Below are 13,632 nucleotides of genomic sequence, written 5' to 3'. Positions count from 1 at the left end.
AATATTTTGGTAAGTCTATATTTGTGTCATCGATATTCTTTCAGTGAATTCTTACTCTATTAGTGGTAGTGTGGGCGAGCAGTAAGGCCTTATCTGAGGGTAGTGCTAAGCATTTATTGCACAGCTTAGGCAAGAAATGATTGGACACACTCAAGGACTGAACTCTGACCAATTGGTTTGTATAAAACTGTTATTGAGTTATCTTTATTTTCTAGAACCAAACCAGGCACACGTAAATATAGAAATACTTTGCAAGCATATGCAGCTTAAATACAGTTTAAATGCAGTGAATTATTTACAGTAGAATGACTGGTCCCTTGCTCACTCTACCACTGGATTCAAGATAGCCTGGCTGATGAGGATTATGAATCCAAAACCGGTCCCAGGATGATTGTTTCCAGTCCAGGGAAGATATGGCTTGGCAGTTCTGGCTGGACTGCTCCCATGAGGCACAGGGTCAGACTGATTTGCATATGGCCATGTCTGATTTGGGGTGGTGGAGTGAACTAACAAATGGTGATGGATTAAACCCAGTGAGTGTTTGATTTGTTCAAACGCTCCGTCCATCATCCCTTTGGTATCGCTTTGTTCGCCCTAAGTTGGCAGGGTATGCCCAGACGTAGGTCCCTTGCTCACTCTACCACTGGATTCAAGATAGCCTTGCTGAGTAGGATTATGAATCCGAAACCGGTCCCAGGATGCTTGTTTCCGGTCCGGGGAAGACATGGCTTGGCAGTTCGGGCTGGACTGTTCCCATGAGGCAGAGGGTAAGACTGATTTGCATATGGCCATGTCTGAACTGGGGTGGTGGAGTGAGCTAAAGAATGGTGATGGATTAAACCCAGATAAATTGACTGGGGGCGAGTGTTTGATTTGCTCAAACGCTCCATCCATCATCCCCTTTGGTATCGCTTTTTTGGCCCTAAGTGTGCAGGGTTTTCCCAGACGTGGGTCCCTTGCTCACTCTACCACTGGATTCAAGATAGCCTGGCTGATGAGGATTATGAATCTGAAACTGGTCACAGGATGCTTGTTTCCAGTCCAGGGAAGGCATGGCTTGGCAGTTCGGGCTGGACTGTTCCCATGAGGCACAGGGTCAGACTGATTTGCATATGGCTATGTCTGAACTGGGGTGCTGGAGTGAGCTAAAGAATGGTGATGGATTAAACCCAGATCAATTGACTGGGGGTGGGTGTTTGATTTGCTCAAAAGCTCCGTCCATCTTCCCCTTTGGTATCGCTTTGTTCGTCCTAAGTTGGCAGGGTATGCCCAGACGTGGGTCCCTTGCTCACTCTACCACTGGATTCAAGGTAGCTGGCTGATGAGGATTATGAATCCGAAACCAGTCCCAGGATGCTTGTTTCCGGTCCAGGGAAGACATGGCCTGGCAGTTGGGGATGGACTGTTCCCATGAGGCAGAGGGTCAGGCTGATTTGCATATGGCCATGTCTGAACTGGGGTGGTGGAGTGAGCTAAAGAATGGTGATGGATTAAACCCAGATCAGTTGACTGGGGGTGAGTGTTTGATTTGCTCAAATGCTCCGTCCATCTACCCCTTTGGTATCGCTTTGTTCGCCCTAAGTTGGCAGGGTATGCCCAGACGTGGGTCCCTTGCTCACTCTACCACTGGATTCAAGATAGCCTGGCTGATGAGGATTATGAATCCGAAACCAGTCCCAGGATGCTTGTTTCCGGTCCAGGGAAGATATGGCCTGGCAGTTCGGGTTGGACTGTTCCCATGAGGCACATAGTCAGACTGATTTGCATATGTCCATGTCTGAACTGAGGTGGTGGAGTGAGCTAAAGAATGGTGATGGATTAAACCCAGATCAGTTGACTGGGGGTGAGTGCTTGATTTGCTCAAACGCTCCGTCCATTATCCCCTTTCGTACTGCTTAAGAATTTACTTAGACACTGTAGGGGTACAGGGCTCATACACCTATACCCTCACTACTGGTATCGTCTAGAGGGGTTGCTTACCTATTCCATGGTAGTGGGTTGTAGCCATGGCACACAGGGATGAGTGCCATGTCGGCTCTTTACTTTGTTCTGCACCAAAACATGCAGCCTGCAAAGTCAGTGTGTGTGTACAGATACAGGGCCTCTAAGGATGGCACAATAAGTGCTGCAGCCCTTAAAGGCCTTCCCTGGACATAGTACCCTTGGTACCTACTGAAGAACCAGATTAACCCACTTACTGGGTCTCGGCGGCAGGGGAACCGCCCAAATCTTCCATACCCTTCATACATAGTAAAAGGAGACACAGGACTCTTCGTCTGCAGGAGGAACCCAGATTTATTCAAATAGCCCGGGCTATGGAACAGAGTCTCAAGCAAGTCAGAGACAAAACCCAGGAGGCTGCTGCTTCACTGTGCCGCTTACAAGCCTTTTATACTTTTTCATCCCAGTCTTTTGTCTGTTAGTTCATTGTTTAATCAGGGCAGTGTTTGCAGTTGATAACCAGATCCAGTCGATGTTTGTAGATGGTGACCTGGTCAAGGCTTGGTACACAAATCATTGTTCACTCGGCTTTGATCAAGGCTCAGTCTTTCAGGTCATTGTTCAATTGCCTTGATCAAAGCCCAGTCTTTCGAGTCATTGTTTAATCACCCTGATCAAGGCCCAGCAGACAGACCATTGTCCAGATAACCTGATCACGGTGTCAAGGATGTTAACAGGCTGGGAGCAGGAGATGGAAAACAAATCATTTACTCAGGGTGTGAGTGTCTCTTGTTGGTTTTTGGTTGAACTGCAAATAAGGGGGGGGGCGACAGTTCCTGGGCAGAAATGCAGGCTGCAAGGTGGTTTTTGTCGTGTCATTTAGAAATTACCAGTTGGGTCGCGTGGAAGTGTTTGACACGAGATGGCAATGAAAAAGCAATGGAGTCAGGGTACAAATGATGCCGATCAGAAGAACACTTTTCCTCGCTAGGGTACCTTTTACAAGGGGCCTACATGTGGCCAGAGACTTGCTGATTGGTTTTTGCAACAGTACAGTTTTACAGAGGGAACATAGGCCCTGGGTGCCTGGCTGGAAGGAACACAGGGCACACTCAATCAAAGTACATCAACATACGGTCAAAAGTGTGGGCATTTCCTATTTTCTGGGAAGAAGGGTGATTCAGGGCTTGTTTTTGTTGGACAACATGTTTTACAACCTTAGAGCTTCAGCTATTGCTTGTGCAAGCTCAGCTGCTGCTCTACGTCATTTACGCCTCAGCTACTAGAAGGTAGAAGGAGACCAAAAAGAGTTGTCTTCTGAGAATGCCCATTTTAGATAATAAGCTCTTTGATGAGGAGCTTGGTGAAGTTCTGTAAAAATCGTTAAGAGCCAGAAGGATAGCCAGCCTTTCCGCCAAAAACAGGCGTCTAGGGCAAGGGCAGGAAGAGGTTTGGTCATTACAAGGGAAAGAAGGTCAATGTCTATCAGACTAAGGTGCCCCTCCACCCTAAAAGGAGTCAATATGGCTCCTCTTATCGTCAGTCAGCTGATAAAAGAAACACAAAACAGAGCTCCTGACTATTCTGGGACCTTTACAAGGGCAAGTGGAGGCCATCTGCAACTTTTTTTTTTAGACTTGGGTGTTGTTCCTCGTTGTTGGAAACAAGCACTTGTGTTTCTATTACTCAAAAACCCAAGGGCAGATATTTCTAACCTTAACCATTTGAGACCCCTCTCCCTGCTTCCCCTGTTGGCCAAGGTTCTTGAAAAGCTGGTTAATAAACAAATGTCACCATTTCTGTTGAGCAACAAGATTTGTATGATACCCTGGAGTGTTTGTGTCCAGGGCATAGCACAGAGACCCCACTATTGAAGGTCTCTGAATATGTCAAATTGGCACCGGATGAGGGTAACACAGCTCTGGTTGTTCTCTTAGATCTGTCTGTGGCATTCAACACTGTATCTCACGATATTCTACCAGAACATCTGGAAACAACAGGGATGTTGGTCTCAGATGGGTGAAATCTTTCCTTTCTGAACAGATTCCCCCTTTTACATCTGAATTCACAGACTTACGTTATGGTGTTCCACAGGGATTGACCTTGAGCCCTGCCCTTTTTAACATTTATATGGCCCCCTTGGTGGTGATAGTAGAACCATGGAGCTGTAAGATAGCATCATAGTCCGATGACACACAACCTTTACTCTCTTTTCAGCGAGTGGATAGGTCAATTCAATTCAATTCAATATATTTATTAAGAATTTGGATCTCTAATGAGGTCCACTTACAACGTACATAAATAATTAGTTAATCATATAAAAGAAAAAACCCAGCAATAGATATAAATGCATCATTAAAACCATTATATCTACCTCATTACATCAGTTTATACAAATTTAAATCATCAACATACATCAAAGACGTCCAAAATCGACAGTAGGGTATTCTTTAGGCAGCAATGGAGCCCTCCAATAAGCAGAAAATGACACAATGTATAATTCAAATGGGTGCAATTTTGATTCAATAACATAAATATACAATTTTATCCAGCGACCAATGATAAAAAATGGATCATAAAGCAGCAACATCAGCAAATTATTAAGCAACATGCATCAAATGGACAGATTTTTAGAGGTGCATTTTGGATGCAGTCAAATGGCATGAAGCTTAATTCTGATAAATCTGAAGTCATTTTTTTGGCAATTATTCTCAGTTTGATCTGGATTGTCTTTGCCCACATTAGCTGGGCACATCTCCTGGCCTGCTTAGACGGGCAGATATCTCAGTATAACATTTAACTAGGATCATTCTTTCTTATCTCATATTCAGGATATTACTGGAGTATGTTTTGGACTGTTAAAATCTTTGTACAAGTTGCTTAAATTCATACCGGAGTACACCAGTTAAGTTATTGTACTTGCCTTGATAATCTGTTTGTTAGATTACTCTAATTCGCTCTGTAGTGTCCCGCCTTACCCACAGAGACACGGACACTCTTTGCAGGTCAGCAGGATTCTTTATTACGTCTTCTCTCGTCCTTGGCTAACAGCTAACTGCCGTCCTTAGCCCCAGCTCCTCCCTTTCCGCCCGCCCTCGTCCCCAGCTCGGGCCTGTCCTAGTGCCTGACATATGTGGACACCATTACACGCTCTTCTTCAGTACTTCTGCCAAATCTCTCCACAAACTTCAGATGCTGCTGCTTGTCTTATCTTAAGGGTCCAGAAAAGACACTCCAATAGGCACAGTCTCAAAAAGCTGCATTTGCTTCCTGTGGTAGAGTGAATCACCTTTAAATCTCTGTTGATCACATTCTGAGCAATTGACAAAAAGTGTCTGCTTTTTCTTCATCAGTGATTTAGTCGGTACAGACCAGGAAAAGATTTGTGTTTCAGCAATATGCTGTTCTTGGCTTTTCCTAGTGTAAAGCGAGCTAAAACAAGGGGTCCTGCCTTCTCTTATTGAGCTGCTAAGCTCTGGGACAGCTTGTTTTGCATCTTAATAATTTGGATATTGGATACTATAATATTCAGTCCCCACTGCTAATCTCATTCCATAATGCTTTGCAGGGCCTTTGGATGGATTCTATTTTTGCCTATAATACCTGTGCTTGGTGTGGTCGTAAGACGATGGGACCACCACTGAATCATTCAGCAAGATGTGCTCTTTGTTTTCAAGGCATCTGCTTGGTTCTCTCTCACTGCTTACTACATTTTCATTTACACTTTTGTGAAATGACTTTATGCATTTTAGCATGTAAAGACAGAGATACTTATTATTTTACCAAAAATATAAGAGGTCTCTGTTGATGTAGCAAAGTTGTGGAATTCACAGACTTTTTGTTCAACTTTGTGGAATTTTGCGTAGTAGTACTACGCCAACTATGCTCACCCTTGATTAACAGGCACGAAACATATCGACCCACTACACCACTTTAACCCTATAGGAACATTACACCCTTGTAGGGGCTTACTCAAATTTTAATTAGGCAAATTAGGCTAGGGCTACCACAGGAAAAAAATACATTACAGTAGGACTGCTCTAGACTTATGTTATCTCACTAGCCTAGTGCACTACCCAGCCCTCACACCCTCACACACCCTACGGCTTCTTCAAAAGATCTCTGCCAAAGAGCCCCGTTTGCGTGTGCCCATCGGGCATTGCAGCACTGGCCCGACGAGGAGCATGGCCCAATGATGAAGCATGACATCCTCCGGGGTGTGTGAGGGCATTACGAAGAAAGACCTTCCTTTCCCTACCCCTTTCCCTAGGAACTCTGCACCCTTATGAGACATGAGAGAGGAATACACCCTGGAGTGATCTATCATGTGACTAGCAATGTCTAAAGCCAATGACTAAAAGAGACTGACCCAGATAAGCTGAAGCTTGAAGCGGCCTGACCACTGCATGTATGTTGTAAACACCAGGTTTTGGCATCAGCTGCAGTGCCGCCAGACCTAAACACTATGACTTGCTGTCTGTTGGAAGGTCTTTGAGGTGTTTCAGTTTGCAGTGTTGTGCTTTATAGATTTAATGATAACCTCTCCTGTACTCTGTCTTCATGGCTCTCTCCTGCTGGTGCAGCCCTTCACCCATCTATGGAACCTACCACTGTATCTCAATCCTCTTAAACACCCTCCCTCCTCCTATCAGCGGCTCTGTCCTGAGATAGGTCAGCACACAGCTGTTGGTGACTCTACCACTGAAGCCCGGCTTTAGCTGCCTCCCACCCCTTCAGTTACTCCCTTCCTCCGTGTGTTTCTTACATGAATCTAAGATTCATCCCTATCTTTAGAATTCATTCATTTCTGTTTTCACAGCTCTTTTCTAAAGCTGTTGGAGAAACTGCGTACATACATTACCCTGGGAAACAATCACGCGTTTGTTTTGGGGAATGTTTGAGTGGAGTACGTTGTGGCTTAGAAGAAAGCCTTTGAGTGGAACTCATACCCTTCTAGGGGCTCTGAAACGTGTGTGTCAAAGGCAGGGGCGCGTAGCATCCATAATAATAGGGTGACTGGAGAAACATGAAGGAGTACATTTTAGGGACTCGTCAAATACAGTGTAGCGGAGGTGAGTGGGCTTGGGGGTCATTTAGGGGCACCAGGGGTCGCTGTTTCAACCGCTGTCTTCCCTACAGCAGCAACTGGCACTGTGTCAGTGACCCCTGCCATCAGAGTTGGTAAGGTCAGTGTCCTAAACAAGTTAAAGCTGTAGTCAGTCTTTTTTACTCTCTGTGCCCCTCAGTTGGATCGTATGCAGACCACAGAAAGCATGAGACCCCTGGCACTGTGTTTGCGACCCCTGCCATCAGAGGTGGTAAGGGCAGTGTCCTAAACAGAAGTTAAAGCTGTAGTCAGTCTTGTTTACTCTCTGTGCCCCTCAGCTAAATCGTAAGCAGACCACAGAAAACATGAGACCCCTGGCACTGTGTTTGCGACCCCTGCAGTCAGAGGTGGTAAGGGCAGTGTCCTAAACAGAAGTTAAGGCTGTAGTCAACCTTGTGTACTCTCTGTGCCCCTCAGCTAGATCGTGTGCAGACTGTAGTAAACATGAGACCCCTGGCACTGTTTTTGCGACCCCTGCCTTTAGAGGTGGTAAGGGTGGTATCCTAAACAAACGTTAAGGCTGTAGTCAATCTTGTGTACTCTCCTTGCCCCTCAGCTAGATCCTGTGCAGACCACAGTAAACATGAGACCACTGGCACTGTGTTTGTGACCCCTGCTGTCAGAAATGTTAAGGCAGTGCTCTAAACAGATGTGAAGGCTGTAGTCAACCTTGTGTACTCTCTGTGCCCCTCAGCTAGATCATGTGCAGACTGCAGTAAACATGAGACCCCTGGCACTGTGTTTGCGACCCCTGCCATCAGAGGTGGTAAGGGCTCTGTCCTAACCAAAAACCAAGGGGACCCCTGCAAATGAATAAAGGGAGGGTGGAGCAGGGAAAATTCCAAAACACCACCAAGGCAGAGAATCACCCTCCCAACAGAGTTATAGAAGGCCCAAGAACCAGGGTCCTGGTATATGAACACCATGGCTGACCCACACCCAGACAAAATAAATCATCATTTTTTTATACAAAATATATTGTTCTTTTTATTTTCATCATAACAAAACAGTGATTTTTAGCAAGTTGTTTTCATGTATTAATATAAATAAAGCATACAATATACAAAATACAAATCATCTATGGATGTATAGATGTATTTGTTCCACACGTATAACAATCATAAACCTCCGTCATACTTACATTCACTCTCAGTGATATACACATTCATTCCTCAACACACACAACGCCCTACAACACTAAAAAGCACTCTTGGTGAGACAACTGCCATTTAAAGACAGAGTTGAAAATTCTTGTGTGTCCTCCAGGTGATACGAGGAAACCAAAATCCCAAAACACGAGAGGAAAAACGCCAACGCGCGTTTCAGTGTTGCGCCTTTACAGGGGCGCCACCTTCGTCAAGGCAGGAGTGGATACGTCGTGTGGGGCACACACATACACACCTAAAATTTCAAAAAAATAAATCAATGTATGGTTCAGCAGCCACCTAGTTATATAGTTTTCAAAGATAAGCAATCCTTTGGCTATCAGTAAATCCAAGCAAGATAATATCAATGGTCAGCCCAGTGGTGAAAGTTTTAAAAGAATGATACCAAGAGCACATTTTCCAAAAAAAAGGAGGAATCGCAACAATGGTAATAGGGTGCACAAACAGAACACAAAGATAAAAAATATATCTACGTACAAGGACAATGAAAATTCCATAGTTCTCATGATCAACATATCATAGAAAGATATCCCAAATGTGCCCGACAAAGTATTGCACAAAAGTAAGGAAAATAAAAAACAGAGTGCAAGGGTGAATCATGCTAACGTACAACGGTGCTCACATAGGGCCCTATGTATGAAGCAAATTCGCATTCGCAAATGCCGAAATTCGCAGAATTTTGGCGTTTGCGAATGCGAATTTGCCAAATGGTATGTATAAAGGAAAATCTGGTGCAAAACAAGGAATTGCAAAATTTGCGATTCCTTAATTTGCAATTGCATTTAAGGAATCGCACATTTTGCGATTCATTAAATGCAATGTATGAAGCAAAAAAAAAATGCTAATTGTCCCGAAGAATCGCAAATTACCACCAACTTCAAGTTGGTGGTAATTTGCAAATTCCTTGAAAAATGCACATTTTTGCATTTTTCAAAGTGCCATGTGACGCACATACATGCCATTAGGGCATGTATGTGCGCCATATGTGCACCCATGCTTATTTCAGGGGTGCAACAGGGTCTCCTTTGGACACCCCTGCACCCTTGAAATTATTCTCAATTTGCGATTCTCAAATTGCGAATCGCAAATTGAAAATAACTTCCCATTCATTCCTATGGGCCTCCTGGCCCATAGAAATGAAGGGGAAAATATTCCTTAATTGCGATTCGCAATTTGCTAATCGAAATTAAGGAATACTAAGAATTTGCAAAAAATTGCGAATTTGTACATACATCCCAATTTGCGAGTCTGAAATAGCGATTTCTAAAAAAATCGCTATTTCAGAATCGCAAATCAGGTTGATGATACATATGGCCCATAATTAAGAATATTGACTCCGCACAAACCAGAAATATCTTGGAGACTGCAAATGTGTCCTAAACAGAAGTTAAGGCTGTAGTCAGTCTTGTTTACTCTTTGTGCCGCTCCTCAGCTAGATCATGTGGAGACCACAGTAATCATGAGACCCCTGGCACTGTGTTTGCGACCCCTGCCGTCAGAGCTTTTAAGGACAGTGTCCTAAACAGAAGTTAAGGCTGTAGTCAACCTTGTGTACTCTCTGTGCCCCTCGGCTATTCTTTGTGCAGAACCCAGTAAACATCCGCCACTGAAGATGTGGAGGGAGCAAAAGAGAGCAGACAGAGACAGGGAAAGACTATGGAGGAAATTACGTTAAAATAACAAAAAGAACAGGAAGAGGACACAAAGGAGAGACAGGTGAGAGACAGAGACAAAGACAGGTGGGTTTATGCGAGAGAGACAGGGGGATTAAAGAGACATCACAGAGAGACAGGAAAGAGGCAGATACAGGGACGTGTGTGTGAGAGAGACAGAGAGGGGTTAAAGAGACATCACAGAGAAACAGGAAAGAGACAGAGACAGGGACATGTATGTGAGAGAGACAGAGAGGGGTTAAAGAGACATCACAGAGCAACAGGAATGAGACAGAGACATGGACTTGTATGTGAGAGAGACAGAGAGGGATTGAAGAGACATCACACGAAGACGGGTAAGAGACAGAGACAAAGACAGGGACGTGTGTGTGAGAGAGACAGAGAGGGGTTAAAGAGACATCACAGAGCAACAGGAATGAGACAGAGACATGGACTTGTATGTGAGAGAGACAGAGAGGGATTGAAGAGACATCACACGAAGACGGGTAAGAGACAGAGACAGAGACAGGGACATGTATGTGAGAGAGACAGAGAGGGATTGATGAGACATCACACGAAGACATGTAAGAGACAGAGACAAAGACAGGGACGTGTATTTGAGAGAGAGAGAGATAAAAGAGACTTCACCGGAAGACAGGTAACAGACAAAGACAGGGACGTGTCTGTGAGAGAGACAGAGAGGGGTTAAAGAGACATCACAGAGAGACAGGAACGAGACAAAGACAGGGGCGTGTATGTGAGAGAGACAGAGAGGGGTTAAAGAGACATCACAGAGAGACAGGTAAGAGACAGAGAGAAAGGCTGAGCCGTGCATGCGAGAGAGACCGAGAGGGATTAAAAGAGACATCAGGAAGTGTTGACAGTTGTGAAAGAGAGTGCCACTGGTGTGAGCAATAGATACCTTGGCGGGTAACAAAGAGACAGCCAAGAGTGCGACAGAGGTTGTCACCAGTGGGGGAGGATGCAGTAAGAGACATGTGATACAGACAAGAGAGATGAGAGTGAGACAGGCAAGGTGTGAGAGAAGCTGGTGACACACAGCAGAGAGGGAGGGGCAAGCAGGGCAAGTGTGAGAGAAGATTGTGACACACAACCAAGTGGGAGAGGAAAGCAGGGCAGGTGTGAGAGAAGATGTTAACACACAACCAAGAGGGAGAGGGAAGCAGGGCAGGTGTGAGAGAAGTTGGTGACACACAACCAAAAGAGAGAGGGAAGCAGGGCAGGTGTGAAAGAAGATAGTGACACTCAACAGAGAGGGAGAGGGAAGCAGGGCAGATGTTAGAGATGATGGTGACACACAACAGAGAGGGAGAGGGAAGCAGGGCAGGTGTGAGAGAAGTTGGTGACACACAACCAAGAGGGAGAGGGGAGCAGGGCAGGTTTGAGAGAAGCTGGTGACACAACTGAGAGGGAGAGGGAAGCAGGGCAGGTGTGAGAGAAATGTTAACACACAACCAAGAGGCAGAGGGACAGAGTGCAGCTGTGAGAGAAACTGGTGACACACAACCAAAAGAGAGAGGGAAGCAGGGCAGGTGTGAAAGAAGATAGTGACACTCGACAGAGAGGGAGAGGGAAGCAGGGCAGATGTTAGAGACGATGGTGACACACAACAGAGAGGGAGAGGGAAGCAGGGCAGGTGTGAGAAAAGTTGGTGACACACAACCAAGAGGGAGAGGGGAGAAGGGCAGGTATGAGAGAAGCTGGTGACACAACTGAGAGGGAGAGGGAAGCAGGGCAGGTGTGAGAGAAGATGGTGACACACAGCAGAGAGGGAGAGGGAAGCAGGGCAGATGTTAGAGAAGATGGTGACACACAGCAGAGAGGGAGAGGGAAGCAGGGCAGGTGTGAGAGAAGTTGGTGACACACAACCAAGAGGGAGAGGGGAGCAGGGCAGGTTTGAGAGAAGCCGGTGACACAACTGAGAGGGAGAGGGAAGCAGGGCAGGTGTGAGAGAAATGTTAACACACAACCAAGAGGCAGAGGGACAGAGTGCAGCTGTGAGAGAAACTGGTGACGCACAACCAAAAGAGAGAGGGAAGCAGGGCAGGTGTGAAAGAAGATAGTGACACTCAACAGAGAGGGAGAGGGAAGCAGGGCAGATGTTAGAGACGATGGTGACACACAACAGAGAGGGAGAGGGAAGCAGGGCAGGTGTGAGAGAAGTTGGTGACACACAACCAAGAGGGAGAGGGGAGCAGGGCAGGTTTGAGAGAAGCTGGTGACACAACTGAGAGGGAGAGGGAAGCAGGGCAGGTGTGAGAGAAATGTTAACACACAACCAAGAGGCAGAGGGACAGAGTGCAGCTGTGAGAGAAACTGGTGACACACAACCAAAAGAGAGAGGGAAGCAGGGCAGGTGTGAAAGAAGATAGTGACACTCAACAGAGAGGGAGAGGGAAGCAGGGCAGATGTTAGAGACGATGGTGACACACAACAGAGAGGGAGAGGGAAGCAGGGCAGGTGTGAGAAAAGTTGGTGACACACAACCAAGAGGGAGAGGGGAGCAGGGCAGGTATGAGAGAAGCTGGTGACACAACTGAGAGAGAGAGGGAAGCAGGGCAGGTGTGAGAGAAGATGGTGACACACAGCAGAGAGGGAGAGGGAAGCAGGGCAGATGTTAGAGAAGATGGTGACACACAGCAGAGAGGGAGAGGGAAGCAGCGCAGGTGTGACAGAAGCTGGTGACACATCTGGGAGTCAGAGGGAAGCAGGGCAGGTGTGAGAGAAGATGGTGGCACTCAACAGAGAGGGAGAGGGAAGCAGGGCAGGTGTGAGAGAAGTTGGTGATACACAACCAAAAGAGAGAGGAGGAAGCAGGGCAGGAGTGAGAGAAGATGGTGACAGAACAGGCGAGACTTCAGCAGAGAAATGGGAGGTTCTGAGACATGATAAGGAGATCAGTGAGAAAGACAGTTGGGATACGAGGGGAGACAAGAGGCTCGAGAGAGTCCACAGGTGAGAAAGATAGATGGGAGCGGGAGATGGACAAAAGACTGACAGGTGAGAGACAGTCGTGATGTCACCTCCTGTGATGTCATTGAGGTAAAGAGACATGTGAACTCACTTCCGCATTCTGGTGAATCAACGCCCATGAGAGTGAGATGTGTGGGTGCAGAGGTAAGAGGGCGCGGGAGGGTGGGTAGATTTACAGACAAGCAGAAGGTAAGGACCAAATATGAGGGTGCCAGAGGGAGCAGTGTGGGCGCAGTGAGGGAAGATGAAGGGATGGGAGATGAAACGCATTTGGTACCTGCAGTCTGTCCGGCGGGGCAGACTTTAATGCCCAAGATGGCCGGGCTCAGGGTGAGCAGCACCAGTGTAAGAGTGATGCCAGCCAGGCTCGCCATCTTGCATCTGGGACTGTGTCTGAACACCGGGCGCGTGCAGCCCAGATTTATAGGTTAAGGCTGGTAGCTTTAGGAGGATGAATTAGGCTGGTATGGCGCCATCCTGCAGGTGCCTGGACTCCCGCCAGCCACATGCCTTCACCAGGCCATTGCACAACACAATTCACAGTGGAACACTTAACAAAGTAATGTCAGAACTTAATGAGAGTTCTCAAAGCCAACCTTTGTGTTTTTTGTTGTTGTTTTTTTTTGCAGATTCATATAGCGCAAACTCGACCCGAAGGTATTGGAGCGCTTTACATGAGCACCAGTTACATTACACAAGGGCACATTCATTCTGTTTGTAGGCACAGGGAGATTAAGTGACTTGCTAAGCATCACAAGATGTGGAGTCGAGC

At 46.3% G+C, this 13,632-nt stretch overlaps 1 protein-coding gene across 1 annotated transcript in view; it reads right to left on the bottom strand.

Moving 5' to 3' along the window:
• LOC147709789 (antileukoproteinase-like) overlaps nucleotides 1–13,249 on the bottom strand; it is a 74,017-nt gene extending 60,768 nt beyond the window's left edge. Inside the window, exon 1 of the mRNA XM_086928230.1 lies at nucleotides 13,138–13,249. Within this exon, the coding sequence (XP_086784356.1) occupies nucleotides 13,138–13,234 (97 nt within the window). The 5' untranslated portion in view covers nucleotides 13,235–13,249. The remainder of the gene's footprint in view (nucleotides 1–13,137) is intronic.
• Nucleotides 13,250–13,632: the final 383 nt, after the last annotated feature.

Source organism: Lissotriton vulgaris, chromosome 6 (genome assembly GCF_964263255.1).
Source record: "Lissotriton vulgaris chromosome 6, aLisVul1.2, whole genome shotgun sequence".
Lineage (NCBI taxonomy): Eukaryota > Metazoa > Chordata > Amphibia > Caudata > Salamandridae > Lissotriton > Lissotriton vulgaris.
Note: the sequence above shows the minus strand (reverse complement) of the source record. Positions and strands in the feature narration are given on the sequence as shown.